At 36.9% G+C, this 22,465-nt stretch overlaps 1 protein-coding gene across 1 annotated transcript in view; it reads left to right on the top strand.

Moving 5' to 3' along the window:
* Nucleotides 1–20,549, top strand: part of stk10 (serine/threonine kinase 10) — a 103,490-nt gene extending 82,941 nt beyond the window's left edge. Inside the window, exons 11-20 of the mRNA XM_033978186.2 lie at nt 8,209–8,333; nt 9,391–9,514; nt 10,655–10,834; nt 13,560–13,652; nt 13,729–13,858; nt 14,835–14,959; nt 15,855–16,043; nt 16,451–16,576; nt 17,070–17,183; nt 19,017–20,549. Coding sequence (XP_033834077.1) covers nt 8,209–8,333; nt 9,391–9,514; nt 10,655–10,834; nt 13,560–13,652; nt 13,729–13,858; nt 14,835–14,959; nt 15,855–16,043; nt 16,451–16,576; nt 17,070–17,183; nt 19,017–19,157 — 1,347 coding nt within the window. The 3' untranslated portion in view covers nt 19,158–20,549. The remainder of the gene's footprint in view (nt 1–8,208; nt 8,334–9,390; nt 9,515–10,654; nt 10,835–13,559; nt 13,653–13,728; nt 13,859–14,834; nt 14,960–15,854; nt 16,044–16,450; nt 16,577–17,069; nt 17,184–19,016) is intronic.
* Nucleotides 20,550–22,465: the final 1,916 nt, after the last annotated feature.

A 22,465-nucleotide genomic window follows, 5' to 3' on the forward strand; every position in this document is an offset into this window, starting at 1 on the left:
TCAGGGCGGGTCCACACGAGACGCCGACGGTTTATTGATTTTAGACGTTGAGTTTCACGGCCGTAAAAAGGATGTTTCATATTTGTTATTTACTGGATGAGCAGAGTGCGGTTTTACTGTGGATCAGATTTACTCACACGTTCTGTTGGTTTAGACGATTTTATTCTGCGATTTCAAAGTCGATAAACTTTAGAGATCTGCACAGAATAAAAAGGATCAAGTAACATCAGTCCTGGGGAGGAGGAGGAGGAGGAGGAGGAGGAGGAGGAGGAGGAGGAGGAGGAGGAGGAGGAGGAGGAGGAGGAGGAGGAGGAGGAGGAGGAGGAGGAGGAGGAGGAGGAGGAGGAGGAGGAGGAGGAGGAGGAGGAGGAGGAGGAGGACTTGAAGTAGAAGTAGTTGATGTTGCTGAGGTTGAATAGTTGAAGTAGTTGTAGTTGAAGTAGAAGTAGATGTAGTTGAACTAGGAATGGAATGTAGAAGTAGTAGTTGAAGTAGAAATAGTTGTCGTTGAAGTATTTGTAGTTGAAGTAGAAATAGTTGTAGTTGAAGTAGGAATGGAAAGTAAAAGTAGTTGAAGCAGTTGTAGTTGAAGTAGAAATAGTTGTCGAAGTATTTGTAGTTGAAATAGTTGTAATTGTAGTTGAAGTAGTTGTAGTTGAAGTAGAAATAGTTGCAATTGCAGTTGATGTAGTTGAAGTAGTTCTAGTTGAAGTAGAAGTAGTTGTCGAAGTATTTGTAGTTGAAATAGTTGTAATTGTAGTTGAAGTAGTTGTAGTTGAAGTAGAAGTAGTTGTAGTTGCAATTGCAGTTGATGTAGTTGAAGTAGTTCTAGTTCTAGTTGAAGTAGAAGTAGTTGAAGTAGTTCTAGTTGTAGTTGAAGTAGTTGAAGTAGTTCTAGTTGTAGTTGAAGTAGAAGAGGTTGAAGTTGTTGTAGTAGTAGTAGCAGCAGTAGTCAAACTCGTTGGTAGATGGTTGTAGTATTAGTTGCAGTAGTAGTAGCTATAGCAGTTCGGCCTGACACCAAAGTTACTACATCATTCAGTATATGAAAGTTAGAAGAATATTTTTGTGGTCAATATTTCTCGTGTGCACATTTTCTTTGCAGTACTGGGACATTTTTTATTTATTTATTTTGACTGTCTGATCAGATTTAAGCCGTAAAAGATCAAATTAACAACTTCTACGTCTCAGTACAGATACAAACTAAAGTGTTTCATGTGTTTTTTTTACAATATTGTACATTTAGAATAGTTTTTATGGTTTAAATCTGCTCTTGAGTTACTTCAGAACACGTTGTCGTGACAGGATTAACTGCAGTAGTTGTAGTAGCACGAGTAGTACAGTTTACTTCTTAAACGTGCCTCTTTTCCTTCTCCAAAGTGAAAAACAATGTAATAGACTTGTTTCATCGCTGGAATGGCACAGACTGAGTTCATAAGGCCAAATATGCAGCAAATATGCAGCCGAGTGTCCAGCCAATGTGGCCTTTGTGCAGGACGGGCCCGCGCCGCCTCCCACTCGGTCGTGTTGTGTATCTTCTATTGTCTCGTGTTGACCTGTGGAGGTTTATGGAGTCAGAGGAATGGAAATGCTCTTATTGAGTGAGAGGATTTTCCAGAATACTGCATACAACAGGAAACTCACCTGGAACAAAGCGAAGCAGGACTGTCGTTAAGAGCAGGGAATGATCGAAAACGTCTTCAGCTGATGTAAAGACGCCCGGGGGTTATTGAGTTTGGGGGGAGTGGCGTGTTTATGTTTGCACACGTAGATTAGCTGGACGGGGACGGAGACTGGAGGCTGAGACTGGACCGGGGGCTGAGACCGGGACTAAGAAAAGACCGGGGCTCAGAAAGATTGAGGACTAAGACGGGACCAGGGCTAAGAAAGAATAAGACTAAGAAAGACCAGGGACTGAGAAAAGACTGGGACTGCTACAGCTACAACTACTACTAATACTAATACTACTACTAGTCACACATGTGCACGCATGGAGTACTGCAAATATGGGAGTAGCACAGTGGTTAGGTGGGATTATAGCTCAGTGGATTAGACCACGGACTGGACCAGGACTGGACCAGGACTGGACCAAGACGAGGCCAAGACTAGTCCCAGTGTACATCAGGACTAAACTATGCTCATCAGTTTTAAACAAAGAAAAGAGTGAAGTGAAGTGCCCAGCTCTAAACTCAAAAAATATAGACCAGGACCGAACCAGAATTTGACAATAAATGTTATAATCTACACCTTAAATTAATACATTTTTTTTCTATAATTAGGAAAAGATCAAAAAGCATGAATCAGACCTGACTTTGTTTCTGCAACTTCCTGTTCTGCAAAAAGAAACAAAAGGACTCTAAGGCTGTGTTCTGGTTTGGGCCTGGTTTGGTCCTGGTTTGGTCCTGGTTTGGGCCTGGTTTGGTCCTGGTTTGGTCCTGGTTTGGTCCTGGTTTGGTCCTGGTTTGGTCCTGGTTTGGTCCTCGTTCGGTCCTGGTTCGGTCCTGGTTCGGTCCTTGTTCGGTCCTCGTTCGGTCCTGGTTTGGTCCTGGTTTGGTCCTGGTTTGGTCCTGGTTTGGTCCTGGTTTGGTCCTCGTTCGGTCCTCGTTCGGTCCTGGTTTGGTCCTGGTTCGGTCCTGGTTTGAGCTCACATTTAGTCCTGATGTAGACTTGGTTTGCTCCTCTTTTAGTCCTGGTTTAAGTCTAGTCTGGGTTTGGTTCCAGCCTTAGTCCAAGTTTAACAAACTGGACTAAAAATAAATACTTAAACGAGTCTTTTCCAGCCCTGAAACTGGACTAAACTTTTACCAAAAGACACGAGATCTGAGCCAAGACCAAAACGAAAACTCGACCACAACCTGGATCTAGCACATGGGCTGGACCAGTATCGTCATGATACTTAAATTTCAACCTCGATTTCGATACTAAAGAGTAGACTCGATACCAATTTTGATCCCTGAATGATATTTTATAAACAATATTGTAATTTTCAACACAAAATAATGACATTGGTTTATTATTATTTGTGGTTTTACGCTATTTCTGATAAAACTCCAGATGAAACTGTTCAGGAAAGGTCCGTTTTTGTGCAGTTATGTCACTTTTTTGTTGTTTCAGTATCGATACCTGCTCAAATAACTATCGATTATGTGTTTCAATTGCATTTTTAGCATCGATTAGTATTTGATAAGTCTGGAATTGTGCTAAACAAGAACTAAAACAGATCTAAACCACCTATTCCTGCACCTGTAGCTTCGTTTTCGATCACACGGCCGTTTAACTGCAGTACAAACAGCCCGAGTACACGGCGATGAGTTGTACTGTCAGTATTTATGAATGGCAGGAAGTGAACTCATTCATTCAGTGTTGTACAAAAATAAACGTCCGCAGAGTCGCTGAGTACACGGGTGTTGAGACGAGAGTCGGTGTCTGGTCTGGACTCCATCAGACGCCGGTGTTTGCTCAGCTGCACGAGCCGAAAAGGAAACTCCGTCTGACATCAGTGTCATCAGTGTCATCCATCACCTACTGTACTCCGCCTGCAGTGAATGAGGAAGTGACGACGGGTGTGTGTGTGTGTGTGTGTGTGTGTGTGTTTATGTGACGACGGGTGTGTGTGGATGTGTGTTGGGGTGTCTGTGGATGTGTGTGTGTGTTTATGTGTGTGTGTGTGTTTGTATGTCTGTGGGGGTGTGTTTGTCTGTGGATGTGTATGTTTGTGTGTCTGTGGATGTGTGTGTTTGTGTCTGTGGATGTGTGTGTGTGTATGTTTGTGGATGTGTATGTTTGTGTGTCTGTGGATGTGTGTGTTTGTGGATGTGTGTGTGTGTGTCTGTGGATGTGTGTCTGTGGATGTGTGTGTGTGTGTGTGGGGGTGTGTGTGTTTATGTCTGTGTGTGTGTTTATGTGTCTGTGTGTGTTTATGTGTCTGTGTGTGTTTGTGTGTCTGTGGGTAATCGATGCTACAAAAGTGCAGTCATTTATTTTAAAATGTTTCTGAACAGATGCTGTACCTTTTTACTGTCAGAAAAACACGACACAGATTTTAACAACATAGCACTTTTATCTAAATAGAAACACATTTTTGAACTTTTACAACTAGTTTAAAGTCTCTGTGTTTGATTTTTAGTCTTAAAAACATGAAAAACAGAACTTCTAAACAGTTTGCAGTGGTTTTATATTTATTTGTCTCTTACCTTTTGCATTCAGAGGATTATAATTCACCGCAATGAGTTTATAAAAACACTTTTTCACTCATAAATTTAGAAGCCAGAAGAGCTGCTTATACAATACGTCTGTACTAGAGGTGTTTTACTCAAATACATGTGGAGAAAATCGTGTACAGGGCCTTTAAAGTGTTTTGTTTTATCAGAAGTTGATCAATTGGAGATATTAGGAATAAAGAAAGAAACTACTGATTTTTTTGTGTTGAAAATGAGATTATTTGTTTAAAAAATAGTGTTTGGTTGTTCTTAATCAGATTTACTCTATTGTACTCAGTGTTTTTTAACACACTTATTACACCTCTACGAAGAAAATCAAGACGGGACTTAGTTTCTTGTCGTGTTTCGCTGAAGCAGAGTCTCATTAATGGTTCAATCACATCTGTAACTTTTAATTTAGTTCAGTAATGTCTCGTATCTTTGTTCGATTCACAATATTTTTAACACAGCCCCAACGAAAGAAATCCAAAGATACACACTGTGCATTCTCTTGAGCAATTTCTCAAGGTTTCATTCAAAAAAGGTGTCTCTTTAATCAAAAGGATGCCTGAAATACAGAAATACAATGTGCTTAAAACTTTTACAACCACTCAGTAGAACAGAACAAATCTATGTCATATGTCTTATCACCTTTGTAATTCCATTTTAATATAGTAAAGAGACTTTATGGACACCCTGCAGAACTAGTTCATTTTAAACGGTTTGCATTGGTCTAAACTTATTCCTCTCTTACCTTCTGCATTTTCCACATCCTAATTATTCTTTACAAGCTCTTTTCACAACTTTAAGAGACCAGAGCGGATTAAGTAGCAACAAGTAGCATGTTAAGCCCACACTTCTTAATTCTCTGACAATAAAACACTTCGTAATTGGATACAGACAGTACAAAATGGACTTGTTTTAACCTCAAGAGCTGCTTATGTGATAAAAAGCCATTAAGTTTGACAATTCAGTCTTTAAGATGAGTAAAATTGGACTATAAAGGTAATATTTGAAAGTGCATTTTTACTATCGTTCCATATTATTATTTTTTTAGTATATATTCGATTTTTTTATTATGCATTATATTTGTTTTTATTATTATTATTGTTGTTGTTATTGTTATTATTTGTATTATTTATTTATATGTTTATTTATTTTATTATATTTATATTTTTATTCAGAGTGGATATCTATTCCATAAAATTTTAAAATTATATATTAGATTTTTATTATTATTATTTTTCTATTATTATATTATTATTATTATTATTATTATTATTATTATTATTATTATTATTATTATCATTATCATTTTTATTATTATTTATTTATGTGTTTATCTATTTTATTATTTGGTATTATTTATTTTATTATATTTATATTTTTATTCAGAGTGGATATCTATCCCATATATATTTTTAAATTATATATTAGATTTTTTTATTATTATTATTTTTCTATTTTTATTATTATTATTATCATTAATATTTATTTTATTAATATTTATTTATGTGTTTATTTATTTTATTATTTGGTATTATTTATTTTATAATATTTATATTTTTATTCAGTGTGGACATTTTCACTTTTGTATTTTATTTGTATATAAAAAAAGATAATGCATATGTTCAAAAATGTTACACGTGCTGTTATTCTTAAGCCGCAGTATAGACTTATATATAGGAACCAAAACAAACCACAAAATATCTACAAAACCTTAGAACTGACTTAACTTTTTCTCAGCATTTCTTCATTTCTTTCAAATGTGCAGAGTGAATAAAATCTGTTTCAAACAAGACACCGCACTGTTGCACAACCCACACAGGAAATGCGAGTGTGTTCAAGGGTTACAATACTCGAGAGACCTGTACTTATGAGACTTTGAGCAGTTACGCCGCACAGGCCTGTCACGATCACACATTTACAAGTTTGATATATCGCTGAAGTAAATATAGACGACGAACGATGATATTTAAACAGTTTTACCACTGAAACAAAAGCAAAAGAACTGATTTAAACCAAAAAAAACCTGTTCTAAATGTACAATATTGTTAAAAAACATGAGTAAATAGCAGAAAAACACTTTAGAACTTAGTTTGCGGGGGTCACGTTCTAAAAATAACCCGCAATAGGTGAAATCCGTGAAGTACCAGCTTTATTTTTTACAATTATTCTATATGTTTTGCAGCTGTAAAACCCCTCACCACACACTTTATACACTTTTCTCACTTTTTCTCACATTTCTCACTTGTATAAACACTCTCAAAGTTCAATTATTGATAAAATTGTGAGTCTCGTTTCGAAAATATGCCAAATTTTAATATTGGCTGTGTGGTTTATAACAAAATAATGTCAGATTTTCATGGTCAGGATGCAAAAAAAACAATTATTGTGCATTTATGCCAATACTTTTATATCTGCAACCACTAAACGTTTTCATTTATAGCAACTTGGCATCAATACAACACGTTATTTTGCTTTACATTAATGAACAAAACCAGTAAAAAGTAGAAGATTTACACTGGCATAAAGCTTTCGTCCTCAATATTGGAAAAGATTTTGAATTTTCCAGTTTAATCGAGCGTTTTTGTGCCTCTAAACTCATTGATCGCGACAGTATAAATGCAGTTTATAATCTCATTTAACTTCTGCAGAAATGAGTACATGTTTGTCCAGTTGTTTTGCATATTACACATTCCAGGATCCTAATATTAGATGAGGTTAGATGTAAATGTTGTGGCTTTTTTGTGTCGGTGATGGAGGAACAGGAAAAGGATTCACCGTCTGTTACGTAACATGGTAAAACCAGACGGACGAGAACATGAATATCACTGTCAACGCACGATATAATGTCGTCCTCTGCCTCTTTATTCCTCGTACTGGTATTTAAAATAAAATATCTTAACAAATCACATTCAAAAGTACAATATTCAAACTGCAAATCAATGGAATATGTATTATCGTTTTAGTTTTTCCTCATAGTCTCTTTCAACCCCACGTACTCGTCTCCACTACATTTTATACAAAACTGAAAAGTAAAAGTATTTTTCTAATCGTCTGAGACCCGCTGAAAACACTGAGGAGTTTATTTTTCAGCAAAGAGAAATATGAAAAATAAAAACAGCTGGAAAAAACATCTATTCAGTTGTTTCTGTTGAACAAAATTCAGCCCTGGCCTGAATTTTCAAAACCTTTAAACCAGTGTTTGTTCCAGGGTCAAATATGTCTCCATGTTTCACTAAATTACATTTTTGTATCGAGAGGTTTTTGGTTTAACTTTTAACTAACTTCAGATAAACTGTATAATTAATTCTGTGACTGTGTGTACAGAGAGTGTGTTGTTTGCATAGTGTGTGCGCTGGTGTGTTGTATTTACTTTTGTGCGACTGGTGCTGTTTGTAGATTGTTTTACCCTCAACATGCTGGGAGACTGAAGAGGGAAATTAGCCACGTTTGAAATGTTAATTAATTCACCGATCACAGCACCTAATTCATTCATATTTAATTTAATTTGAATGTATTTTATTATAATTTAATTTATTTTTATTTCTATTTTTATTTAATTAAATTATTTTTTTTATTTTTTATATTTAATTTAATTGTATTTTTTTATTTTAATTTCATTTAATTTTATATATTTTTTTGTTTTTATTTTATTTTATTTTTACTACTATTATTATTATTATTATTTTTTTATTAATTTATTTATTATATATATATATTTTTTTCCCCCATCTATATATATATTCTCTATACAATTGTGAATAGCTATTTATGTAATGCAAGACAGACCAACATAGTGACCATACATATACAAAGAGAAAAAATAAAAATAAAAATGTTAATTAATATGTGCTGTCCCTTTACACACAAATAAAAAAATAAAAATAAATAAAAAAGAAAAACATCCACGATCCATCAAACGTATATTTAAATGTGATTGTCCATATCAGCCTGAATATTTGACCTGTGCACTGAAAACATTTGCCTCGTCTCTGTGTTTCAGGACTTCTCGAGTAAAACCTTGAAGAGAACCAGGAAGTTTGTGATTGACGGGGTTGAGGTCAGCGTGACCACATCCAAAATCATCCGCGATGACGAGAAGAAGGACGAGGAGATGAGGTTTCTGAGGTACGAGCGCCAGTCAAAACGACAACAGGCCAAATACGTCACTGTTGTGGTTTGGCTCTTTGTCGTAGATTCTGACCAGACACGAGCGACAAAAATACACTTCTTATGTTTATATTACGGGGAACTGGTTTCCCTTTGAATTATTGGGCAGCAGTGAACTTTTCTTATTTACGGAAAATGGAAAAAAGCTAATAATATTTAAAATGATGATATTTTACTTGACTTTTTTAGGCAAGACAAGTTTATTTGTACGGCACAATTCGTACACAAGGTAATTCAAAGTGTTTTATACATAAATAATCACAAATAATCATCATAAAATTAACATTAAAGTCGAAAAGTGCAGAATAAACCCCTTTCAGTCACATACACAGATAAACAGAACAGTCTTTACTTTTCATATGAAGTGCCCTTTTCAAAATACTGTTCCTACGCCATCTAGTGGTTATGGCTGTAACTACACCATGAATGCAATTTTCTCTCTAATATCTCAAATATTTCTTTCCAATATCTCAAATATTATTGGCAAAAAACATAATGTTAGAAAACCTTTTGTAAAGAGTTTTTGATCATCTTTTTTTGGTGATATAAAACTATTTAAAGGTTCCTTCTTGATCTAATCCACTAGTTAGTTTAGAGGAACCGTATGTGCAGTGGTCCCTCGTTTATCGTGGCGACAGGCGAAATCCGCACAGTATCAGTCTTATTTTTTTTACAGTTATTCTCTTTTGCAGCTGTAAAACCCCTCACCACACACTTTATACACTTTTCTCACACAGGCGTTAACATTTTCTCACATTTCTCTCTCGTTTAAACTCTCTCAAAGTTCAAACCTTCGTAGATTTTTTAAAACAAGTGTAGTATTACAGAACGAAACCAAAGATAAATCCCTGTTTTCACACCGCGAAAGGTGAACCGCGTTATAGTGAGGGACAACTGTGTTCAAAAAGACACAATTCTCTGTTTTTTGCAAATGAAGCTTTCAAATAAACACATAGAAATCACAAACTGCACATTGTAGCTCATTTTCTTCCCTTAAATCCGTGCCGTTGTGCAGGCGTCAGGAGCTGCGTGAGCTGCGTCTGCTGCAGAAGGAGGAACATCGCGCTCAGGCCGGACTCAACGCCAAACTAGAGTCTCAGAGGGAGCAGATGCAGAGGAAGTTTGACCAGGAGATGAACGTAAGTGTCAAGAACCAATATATTATGACAGGCTTTACATTTTTAACCAGAATATAAAGAACGAAACCAAACGACTCTCTAATGTGAAGGAAAAAAAGTGTTCACTGGTCAAATAAAATGACTTAGAATCTTATTACCTGCGTGTATCCTTGGACGTGCTAATCCTTTGCCTAAAATATTACCCAGTATGGCATTAAACGTATCTGTCTCCTTGGCGACGAGCAGTTTATTCCACCGACTGTTGATCAAGTTATAGGTCAAACTTATACTCCTTTGCCTAAAATGTTACACAGTACGGCATTGAACATACCTATTTCCTTGACTAGCGGTTTGTTCCACCTGGCCGAGTTACGGGTCAGGTCTGCGGAGAGGTGACCGTACTCCTTTGCCTAAAATGTCACACAGTATGGCAATAACCCTCTCTATCTCCATGGTAACGAGCAGTTCGTTCCACCGACTGTTGGCCAAGTTATAGATCAAACTTGTGGAGAGATGAACCTGCTCCTTCGCCTGAAAATGTTACCTAGTATGACATTAAACATATCTATCTCCTTGGTAACGAGCAGTGTATTCCGCCTGGCCGAGTTATTACCCAGTATGGCATTAAACGTCTCTGTCTCCTTGGTAACGAGCAGCTCATTCCACCGACTGTTTGCCAAAGTTATAGATCAAACTTGTGGAGAGATGAACCTACTCCTTCACCTGAAAATGTTACCCAGTATGGCATTAAACTTATCTATCTCCTTGGTGACAAACAGTTTATTCCGTCTGGCCAAGTTATAGGTCAGATCTGTGGAGAGGTGACCCTACTCACTATATAAAACATCTGTAATTTAATAAAAAACAGACTGTGTGACATTACAAATAATAATAATAATGTATAAATTTAGACAAGCAGACGGCGTTCTACCAGAAAAGTTACATATCGTAGCTTTAAATTCAGTACTTTATCTTATTTCTTGGTCTTTTGTGCTAATTTCATTCTCCTTTAGCAGATAAATTATTTACATTTTGCCTGCATTTCTCCGTATCATCTTGTTTTACTTCTTTGTTAAAAAAAAGTCCACCTCGTGCAGATGCGGCACTTTTACAGTGTCTTTTCTGAAAGGAATATGAATACAAAACGTTTCCTCTCTCCAGGCCAAGAAGAAGCACTACGACGTGGAGCTGGAGAACCTCGAGAAACACCAGAAGCAGACGATCGAGAAGATGGAGGCGGATCATCAGGTGAAGCTCAAAGACGAGACCAGACGCATCAAGGCCGACCAGGAGAAGGCGCTGCACAAGTTCCAGGACCAGATGAAGCTCAGGAAGAAAGAGGTACACACCAGCTTAAACTATCTGAACCACATCACAGAGACGGAGTTTAACTGTAGAAATGTTCGGCCAACTTCAGTCTGTAACTTTAGACTTTGTACCGAACGAGTAAGTGTGACATTATTGACCGTTTTACGATATTACAGTATTGGATCGACTCTTGACTCTTTGCTTGTTGTATTTTCTGAGGAGGAAGAGGGTGGGATTAATAAGTACTAATTTAAAGTTCATTGGGAGTGGTGTGCTTAAATTATTATTTTTTTTAATTTATGATTTTTTTTTATGAATAAATGTGTCTTGCATACAAATGAGTGGTGGAAGTTACCAAAGTACACGTAGTAAAGTACTGCACTTAAGTTTCGGCTTTGAGCAAAAAAAACAAAACAAAAAACAAAACAAAAACCCAGAAAATGATTTATATTGTTACCGTTGACCAAAATATGTATATTTTTTAATCAATATTACTAAATTATCAACACTTGTGTGAAATACTGTAAATTTTACTCTTAAAGTACATTTTTAAACGTGTACTTATATACTTTTACTTATCCTCCTGAGACTCAAGCTCTTTCATGTCTTTATTCATTTCTCTTTGTTATTTGAGGACATTCGTTCTACGTTTTAATCATTGTTGTAGAACTTTTGAATAATGATTTGCAAAAACTATTTATTAAAAGCCTGAAACAACAACATTTGTCCTGAGTAAAAACAAAAATAAGAAACAATTGTGCCTCTTGGAACGATGTGTCTCATGTGAAGAGACAGGAGCAGGAAGAAACATGCAAAAAATAAAACAATTCTGCACATTCTAAACTCTTAAAAAGATTCTAAATTGAACATTTTTTTGCATTGTTGCTGTTCTTGTTGCTGTTCTTCTTCTTCTAAAACCCAAAATGTGTTGTCCTCATTTGTGGACGCCCGGTTTCAGGAGGTTATGTAGAGTTTTCCATGTGATACTTTTATTTATTTATTTTTTATTTAACCTTTATTTTACCAGGTAGGTCAGTTGAGAACCAGTTCTCATTTTCAACGACGACCTGGCCAAGAAGCAGAAATTTCAACATACAACAGAATAACATCCATAAAGGCAAAGACAAGACAAAACGACGACACTAAGACAGTTACTATTTTCCACTATTTACATATGTACACATGGGTGAGCAGTTTAAAAACAGAGTTAAAAACAAGTACATTGGTCACGTACTATAGATTTTATTGAGTTGATGAATGAAGCTGTTGGTATCATAGTACTAAGTTTTAGAGTTTTTTGTAGATTGTTCCAGTCGTTTGCAGCGAACTGAAATGATGATTGACCAAAGGACGTACGGACTCGTGGGGTGAACATGGTGATAATGTTACTGGAACGTAGGTCATGTGTGTTATTAGAAATATTGATGAGTGAGCGAAGATAGTGAGGGGTTTTACCAATTCATGTTTTATAGATGAATTTGTACCAATTTATTAATCTGCGGGAGTGAAGTGACAGAATGGATGAATGAGGATTTATTGCGATATAGAAAGCTGATTCTTGATTTGACTTTGTAAAGTAATGTGTTAATGTGAATGTCAAAAGAAAGTGTATTGTCAAGCCATATACCTAAGTATTTGTAAGAATTTACTAGTTGTAGATGTGTGCGTCTAGGGATGAGATGTTGGCGTGGTAGGGAATCTGAGGTAAATTTCGGTTGAAAATCATATATTTCGTTTTGGTTGTGTTTAAAAGAAGACGAAGGTTGGAAAAGGCGTGTTGGAGACTGGTGAAACTGTTTTGTAAAGAGCGGAGGGCTGTGTTAAGGGCTGGATGTGTACAGAATGGTGTCGTCAGCGTATAAATGTATGTGGGAGGCGCCAGCAGCAGAAACGACGTTATTAATGTAGATTTTAAAAAGGGTTGGTCCTAGTATGGACCCTTGTGGAACCCCTGTGGTCAGGGTTAGGGGGTCAGAATGATGCCCCTCAGCTCGTACCAACTGAGTGCGTCCCGAGATGTAACTCCTAAACCATGCCAGGCACTTCTCTGAGAAGCCTGTCTGCTGAAGTCTGCTGAGTAGGATGTTGTGATCTACTGAATCAAAGGCTTTAGCCAAGTCCACTAAGACAGCCAAACAATATTCTTTTTTATCTATGGCACTTATGATGTCATTTAAAACCCTAAGTGTCGCAGAGATACGCCCATACGCCAGTTCTAAAGCCAGACTGCAGGTTTCAAGATATTGTGTAAGCTGTTGATTGATTAGTTTTTCAATGACTTTGGAAAGGCAAGGCAGGATGGAGATAGGCCTGTAGCAGTTAAGGTCTAGACTATTACCCCCTTTGAAGAGTGGAGTGATGGCTGCTGACTTCCACTCCAGGGGTAGCTCACCGGATTGTAGTGAGAGATTAAACAGGTGAGTAATAGGTGCCACGATGATGGGTGCTGATGGGTTACTTTTACTTAAGAAACAAAGCAGTACTTCATCCACCGCTGCTGTTAATGCTGTACATGGAGGTGCAGGACTAGATGTGCAGCTTTGTTCTGTAATAATTCAAGTTTTAGATCTTTTTTTTTGGAGCATATTTGGCAACACCGCCCCCCTGTGCTGAATGATGGAACAACGTGACTGTTTCTCAATAAAATCATTCTTTAAAAGGAAAAGAAAAATAGACAATGAAAATGGCAATCTGTATTTGTATAAAACATTTTAACAAAAAGTAAAACCACATATTGCATTTGCTTCTGTCTTTGTAGGTCAAACAGAGCGTTGACAAACTGCCCAGACGTTCACGCAAAGAATCTATGAAGCAGTTCATGGCGAGTTTTCAGGACATGAAGATTAAAGAGGTCTGGTTTACTGCGGGACGCCGTTACGTTCTCTGTGTGCACGTCTGGGTTTAAGCGTCTCGTTTTTGTTCTACAGGAGGATCAGTTTCTGGCCGATCAGAGGGAATATTTGGACACGACGCTAAAGAAGATCATTTACAACAATAAAAAGGAAATAGCGGAGAAGGAGCGGGAGTGTCTGAACAAGAAGCAAGAGCTAATACGAGGTGAAAACTTTGATATGTTTATGTATTTTACGGACTTTTTTTTGCATAGTTTGTCCGGGGGTGCGACTTGTATGTGAAATATATGTCGTTTCCTTCATTATTTTGCATTTTTTGGTTGGTGTGACTTATACGTTATTTATTTTTTAGAGCAGTAAGACAAATTGATCGTTCTTATAGATGTTGTATTATCTGCATTATTCTTAAACAGCTAAATAATAGAAGTTGGACTGAAATAGACTAATGGGCCCGACCACTTCAAGCAGTTTATAGTCATTTGTGTTATATTTATGAGTGTGGAGTGAGACTATGTGATATTTTTGTCTACACGTACCACTTAGTTGCGATTATTTAAAAAAAAAATTAAGACTCAAAGTACAGGAACTTTGATTATTGTGAGGTGTTTTTGTCATGTTATAATGTTACCTCCTCAAAATTAGGTTTAGGTTTATTACTCCGTCTGTATCTCGAGCTGAAAACGCTCTGTTCCACCCTGTGATGTCATTAAGTGGTAGTTTTCAAGTCAACAGCTCCTATTTTTACCTTTAGTTCAGTAAAGATCGGCAATTCCAGCTCTGAAATCATCATCCAGATTATTGTAGCGAAGGTGTGTGGAGTTTAAAAACACAGCGGAGGAGTTTGTGTATCACCACACGATGACATCACAAGGTGGAACAGAGTGTTTTCAGTGTGAGAGAAGAAGAACTCCGCCTAAATATGAAGGGTTTGTGTGTTAAACGTGTGAATGAAACAAAAAAACACAACTCCAGGTCTGTTTGCGACGAGGAAACATTAGAACATAGATCAGGAAATGAGGAAAAGTCTAATATTGTCCCTTTAAATGCAGGACAATACAGGAAGTACCATTATAACGATGTCAAAAGCTCTTCATGGTTGATTTCGAATGTGTGTCCTTGAAGTGTTATTGTACGTACAGTATGTTGAGCCTTTCTGACTGTATTATGTTTGTGATCTCCAGAGCGTGAGGCGACGACATGGGAGATGGAGGAGAAGAACCTCCATGAGAGACACCAGCTCCTGAAGCAGCAGCTCAAAGACCAGTACTTCCTCCAGAGACACCAGCTCCTCAAGAAGCACGAGAAGGTACTGCACACGAAGGCACTCTGTAATCAAGTACACTTACAGTACAGTACAGTGCGTCTGAGTATCTTTAGAATGTACTTCTGTGGTAAAAAAGAAGTCAGTGTTTTTCTGGTATCGACTTTTGGTGGCTGGTTGTCGTCAGCCCAAGCTAGACATCTGACGATATTGAAATTTTGTGACGATTATCATGGTCAAAATAACTGCGATTAACGATTATATCACGATAAAAGTGATTAAAGTTGTTGTGGATATGAATAATTATAACTTTAACAGAGAATATTATGGATGAGCAGGGCCGTCGACTGAAATTTTGAGGCCCAGGGGCAATAATCCTCACATGGGCCCCCGTAATACAAATGAATAGGAAGAGGGTCCAGTTCTGGGCCCCCTAAGACCCTGGGGCCCCGGACAACAGACCCTTTTGTCCCCCCTGTCGACTTCCCCGTGGATAAGTCGCTTTTTTGTGCACATTCTGGTGATGTAACGGCAATTATCACAATTATATAAAATGTCCCACGAACGATTATTGTCAAATATAAAAATAAACGATATTATTGTTTATCGTCTCAAGCCTTGTCCCAGCACAAAACTACTCGCTTTACATGATTTTATGAAATTATTGTACAGTATTAATATGATGTGATGTGATGATATTTTGAATACATCCATCCATTTCTGATGAATTCAATTGTATTTATTTTGTTTTGTTTTGTTTTATTTTATTTTATTTTATTATTTTTATTTTATATTTATTTTATTTTTATTTTTTATTTTTTTATTTTATTTTATTTTATTTATGTATTTATTTATTTTATTTTTTATTTTATTTATTTTTTTATTTTTTTATTTTTTTAATGTAATTTATAACAACAGTAAATCCTCTTTGTAACTTCAGGAGCAAGAACAGATGCAGTGCTACAACCAGAGAATGGTCGAGATCCTCAAAGCTCGACAACAACAGGAGAAAAGTCGACTTCCCAAAATCCAGAGGAGCGAAGCCAAGACTCGAATGACCATGTTCAAAAAGAGCCTCCGGATCCAGTCCAACAGCACCCCCGCCGAGGACCGCGAGAAGATTAAACAGGTACTCCCAAAAGGACAGCGCGGTTATGAACGAGGCGACTGAAAGGGTCGAGTTATTTTAAATGTGTGACTGAAACGTGTTCAACATGTCTGAAATAATTTAAGAGGAACAAATACATGTTTCTATTTGGATTTGAAAAAACTTCAGATTTTATTAAGATTATACCATTAGGAGGAGGGAGGAATAAAGGGAGGAGTGAGGGAGGAGGAGGGTGGGGTCTGGAGGACTAAAGGGGAGAGTGAGGGAGGAGGGAGGGGTCTGGAGGACTAAAGGGGAGAGTGAGGGAGGAGGAGGTAAATAGACTCAGTAGAGGACGTTAGTAAAATATAAGATTGTTTTTCAGAACATCAGATGATAGTGGAATAAAAAACACATATTTACTCCTCTCTCGTTGTTGTTTCGTGCAGTTTTCTCAGCAGGAGGAGAAGAGACAAAAGGCGGAGCGTCTCCATCAACAACAGAAACACGAGACTCAGATGAGAGAGATGATCGGACAGTGTGACAGCAACATCCGAGAACTACAACAACTACAGGTACTCCAGGATACTCCAGAGTACACAAAGAAATATGAAGTACCATTTATGTTCAGACAATTACTGCTACACTAGAGGTTTTAGTTTTAGACCCGAGCGGAGACATTAGGCAAGTTCAGTCTTTTATTTCTACTTTACAGCTATTTTAACCACAGAGTCTGACTGCGAATTTTAAAATAGATTTATAAAAAACTAGAGCATAATTTAGTCAAACTTGTGTGTTAATGTGGCATCTTCAAGACTTTTTTTCTTCTATAACAACCAATTATCAGTGCAGGGTGTATATGGTATTAGTTATTTTCATTTAAAACTGACTAGAGCCTCAGAAATATTGCAATTTTAATCCTGTTTTTTTCATTTACAAAGTGCAGTTCTGATCCAAAGTGGCAGAAGTTGCTTTAGACGATCTTTTATTTCTCAAACATTGACAGGAGTGTAGGTATTTCCTGTCTTAGTTTATCTCTACATAAATGTGTTTTTCTTTAAATTACAGAATGAGAAATGCCATCTGTTGGTTGAAAATGAGACTCAGAGGCTGAAACATTTGGATGAACAACACAACCAGCTGCTGAAGGACTGGAGGGACCTGCTCAAGCCCAGGAAGAAGGTACGCTCCTCTGACGTTATACGCTTTCATAAGAACATTTTGACACATTTTGAGTTTGTTTCTAAGGAAAAAACTTGAGATTCGATGTGAATTTTGATACCACAGTGAAAAAAACAAGTTGAATACAGTATAGGCCTAATACAATGTGCAATACAAACAGTTCTTGTACTACGTCAGGGGCGTCAAACTCATTTTCACCGAGGGCCACATCAGCAAAATGGCCGCTCTGAAGGGCCAGATGTGACTGTACGGCCGGATAAATGTCACTAATGTTACCGAATGTCGACGTAGACTGTACCGACCCCGCCTCATAACACCAAAAACAGACAGGTTTTTCTCCTCAAAGCACAAACTTGTATTCACCTTCACCGTTCTTCCTTCCACGCCAACAATTTTCCTCTTCATGAACATTTTGTGATGATTTTTTGCAAATATTTCTCACTTCATTGCTTTCAGTTGCAGGGAAAATCTCATTAGTTTATTGTCAGTGCACACATTGAAGCAGTACAGGCTTATTTTAAAATGACAGTCATGCCTTTTAATTTAACTTCTCGCGGGCCACATAAAATGACGTGGCGGGCCGCATTTGACCCCCGGGCCTCGAGTTTGACACATGTGTACTACGTGGTCTTAAACTACTCCAAGTTTCAGTGTCCTTATTCATAACTTTTAATACTTACAAATTAAGCCTATTACTGATGAAATAAAGTGATTTAATGATGATTTCCGTTTGTGTTTTAGAGTCTGTCTAGTCCGGATTATGATTATCAAAATACAACTTTTTTATCGTTTTTAATTTAATTGTTGAAGTCTCGCTAACATCATCGTATTAATATGTGGTCCCCAGTCCCCGGGGTCTAAACATGGCCGTTCGTTGAAGTTTGTACTGTGCTCAATCGTGGTTAATCGTGGGTTTTGTAGACATTTTGCGATACAAGAGCGAACGGAGCGGCCAAGAAGGAGACAATAAATAATAAATAAATTACAAATGATCAGTTATAATGTTTCCAGGAGCTTCTGAAACATGTTTTAAAACCTGCGGCTCGTTCACGTTGTATCATGTGACCGCGCTAACCTCATCAGAGCGGACGTAGAGCGTAGCCGAAGCTAACGATTAAAAAAGCGTTTAAGACGACAGACAGATTTTGAGCTGAACAAAAGTTTATGATCTGAAAAAAGGTAAAAATCCCCACAAAATTTGACGTTTGAGAATCTATCGGTGCACTGACAGTCGAACACGAGCAGTTTGTGATTATATTGCGCTCTGAGAAAAATCCTTTCTGTGCAGGAGGGATTTTTTTTTGCTGTAGTACACATATGTCAAACTCAGGCCCGGGGGCAAAATCCGGCCCGCGGCGTAATTATATTTGGCCCGTGAGATTATATCAAATGTGCATTAGAGCTGGCCCGCTGGTGTACAACACATGCACCACTAATACTACAAATCCCAGAATGCTTTGCTAGTACGCTGGTGCGCAGTGGAGACAAAGTAAATCCAAATGCGACAGATTGCACTTGAATATGTTTTTTTATGCTTTTTTTTTTTTACTGTTAATAGTTGATAGTCCAGTCGAATTTTCAGTCAGTGAAATTATAATTTTATTTATTTATTTATTTTTTTGGCTTGTTAAAAAAATAAATAAAAATAAATAAATATGAAGTTTCGCCCGTGAATTTCTCTTAGTTTTTAAGTTTGGCCCTGTATGAGTTTGACACCCCTGCTGTAGTACCAATAAGTGACCACTAGTCCAACTCAAGAAGCGTAGCATTACTGATTTTTTTGTTTTATATAACCATTAAAAACCTCTAAATACGTGTATGTCGCCCCCTTAGGCTCTGGAGGACGAACTGACCCTGAAGAAACACGAGCAGGACATGTTTTTCCGGATGAGCGCCACCACAGACTTTCCCAACCCGAGCTCTCCGACGAAACTCTCCAAGTTTGTGCCTTATCAAGACACTTCCTCCATGTAAAACGCACCGTCAAAACAAACGCCAAAATCACTGCTGCACAAAACGGCCACTGGTAGAAACAATGAAGCAATGCAAACTGAAAATCTACTGCTAATCCTAACTATTGATTTACTTTTCGCCACTTCAGTTAACTTTTCTTTTTACTAATATCAGTATTTTTTAAAGTCTTTTGCCTGTTTTCTGCGATCAACACAGTGAACAACAGTGCGTTCGGATACAAATCGGTTGGAAGTTTTGCACAGTTTTATTAAAAGATGGTAGCGTGCACTTTTATTATAAGTAAATAAACCTGAAGTCTTCCGATTAAATACGATAAAACGTCGAAAATTTAAATACTGGCATTGGTCTTAACGATGTCGCCTTACGTTAAACCTTAAATAGACCTATTTGTTTATATCGCATGAGCTGCCAAACCTGTTTTATTTATTTTAACTCCGCATCACTGTAAAAATTAATTTAATCTTTTAACAAATTTCTTTTAAATATGTTCTACGTTTTATTTTGAAAGGGGGATGAGTCCTGAATCCAAAGTTATTCTGTTGTTGGTGATTTTTTGATGATTTACATTTTAAGGGAAGACGTCGTAAGCTATTTCTTTTTTTCTTTTTTTTAAATTTTATATTTTGTGTTTTACTGTAGATCAGTCACACTGGATGAGAACTGACCAAGCCAAAGTGAATATACTGTCGTGTTGTTTTGAATGGGGGTTTCAAATCTGATTTAAAGGTGCATTACAGGACTTTTCTGGTGGAGGTCAAGCCAAATACTCGTCTCTATGAAAGTGTTATTACTTAACCTGCGATATTCCGTAGTATAGTATCGCATAAACGTCCATCCCATCCATTTTATTCCGTTTATTTGGTGCCGGGTCGCGGGCGCAGCAGTTTAAGTGGCCTTCCCCCACCCCAGACACCTCCTCCAGCTCCTCCGGTGGTTCCCCAAGGCGATCCCAGGTCCCTCCAGCGTGTCCTGGGTCTTTCTCCCGGTGGGACACGCCCATCTATTTATCTCGTATATATTTAATTTCGCAAAAATACCTTGGAAAAACATAAATTCTTAAGGTGAGCAGAGTCGCTTCTTCATAGATCTGACCTGTAATCTGCCCTGGTGGGGACACTTGCTTGTTTTCTTGGAGTCTTCTTGGTTATGTTTCTTTTTTTTCATGGTTTTCACAATAAAAAATACATACATACATACATATAATAATGATAATAATAACAACAATAACAACAACAACCACAATAAAAACAACAATAACAACAACAACCACAATAACAACAACCACAATAACAACAGTAACAACAACCACAATAACAACCACAACACCCACAATAACAACAATAACAACAACCACAATAAAAACAGTAACAACAACCACAATAACAACCACAACACCCACAATAACAACAATAACAACAACCACAATAAAAACAGTAACAACAACCACAATAACAACCACAATAACAATAACAACCACAATAAAAACAACAGTAACAACAATAACAACAACCACATCAACAACAATAACAACAACAACCACAATAACAACAACAACCACCACAATAACAACAGTAACAATAACAACAGCAACAACACTAACAATAACAAGAACCACAATAACAACAACAATAACAACAACCATAACAACAATAATATAGAAATGAACAAGAAGGAAAAAAAATATGATAATAAAATAAAATTTAAAAAATATATACACACACACACGATATACATACATATGAGTACATGCATCTACACATAAATACACATATACATATTTTAAGGGAAAAAACCCCCAAACACACACACAAGGGGGCGCCATTATTACCAACAGGAGCCAAAAATTAATGGCAGGCTACATTTGAGGAAGGAGTATAATTTATACCATAATTTTACCATTAAATTGCTGTAAATTCAAAGGACAGATAAGTAACAAATTATGGAGTTAAAAGAGGCACCACATTTTTACACCATTATTTAACTTATGTTTAAAATAATGCTTATGTTTTAATGCCATAGTGTAGAACATTCTAAGCAAATCAGCAACATCTTCATGGAGACAAGCCGGTGCGGACTCTACATCAGAAAAGTTCCTGCGTGCACCTTTAAATTGTGTTATTATTATTGTTGTTTGTAATGTTTTTTGCGGTAAATACGCTGCCTGTTAACCAAAGTGCAATATTCCATGTGTTTTTTTTTCAGAGGTTTCTGTCTTAAACTGTGCCTTTCTTTGCACTGATAGTTCTGCTTAAGAGTCGACATTTAATTTAATCAGTCAGCGTCATTTACCAAGTCGTCATTGTTGATTTTTTATTTTACTTTTTGAACACGTGTTTAGCGGCCGTGGACTGGTCAGCAAAGGTACAGTTTCTCTCTCTTCCTGTTTTTTCTTGTCTTCCTCTGTTTGTGACGTGATGTTTTTTTTTTGACGGGGTTGAATGAGAATCATGAGAAGGAACCACTGTTGTAAATAAGTCTTAATAAATACAGATTTTCTAATTTTATTGATGTGTGTTGAGTTATTCTTGGGGTGGTTTATCAGTACTGGTGTAAACTCTGCCCCCTGGTGGCCAAGAGGGGCAAAGGGATTTGGAAATTTAAAAACTTGTATTGAAAATAATTTCTTTGTAACAAGCAAGGCAGTTTTATATATGAAGTTTTACCAAGATTTACAAAAAGAGGAACAAGATGTGTGAGGGTAGTTTATGAGAAGCTGGTGACAAATGCACAAAGTCTGGGGTTAATTATTTCTCTGTCTTAAATTGAGCTATAAAGGCTGTAGACTCAGGGGTGTCAGACACATTTTCACCGAGGGCCACAGCAAAATGTCTGCCCTCAAAGGACCAGATGTAAAATAAATCTACTTTTTTAACATGTTAATTAACTGTTTCTGTATTTATTACTTATTCAAGTTACAAATATTACATATGCTTTTGCCTAGATGTAAAAACGTGGCTGTCTCACTGCATATCTCCTGATAAAATGACATTTTAAGACCATCATACCTTTTAATTTACCCTGTTGAGGGCCACATAAAATGATGTGGAGGGGCACATTTGGCCCGCGGGCCTTGAGTTTGACACTTGTTGGAGTGGCATTAGGGCATTAGGGGTAAGTGGAAAAGTCTATTGTAAAGGCCATTGGTTCTCAAAGTGAGGGAGGTAAAAATGAGTTTAGGAGTTGCAAGTGAAAAACATATTTTATGGAAATTATGCCCATGATCATAAATTCTGCAATATTATTTATTTTAACACATAGAGCTTAACACTTTATACCTGTTGAAATTATTACCATTGTTAACTTCATTT

The sequence above is a fragment of the Periophthalmus magnuspinnatus genome, chromosome 14 (assembly GCF_009829125.3).
Source record: "Periophthalmus magnuspinnatus isolate fPerMag1 chromosome 14, fPerMag1.2.pri, whole genome shotgun sequence".
Taxonomy (NCBI): Eukaryota; Metazoa; Chordata; class Actinopteri; order Gobiiformes; family Gobiidae; genus Periophthalmus; species Periophthalmus magnuspinnatus.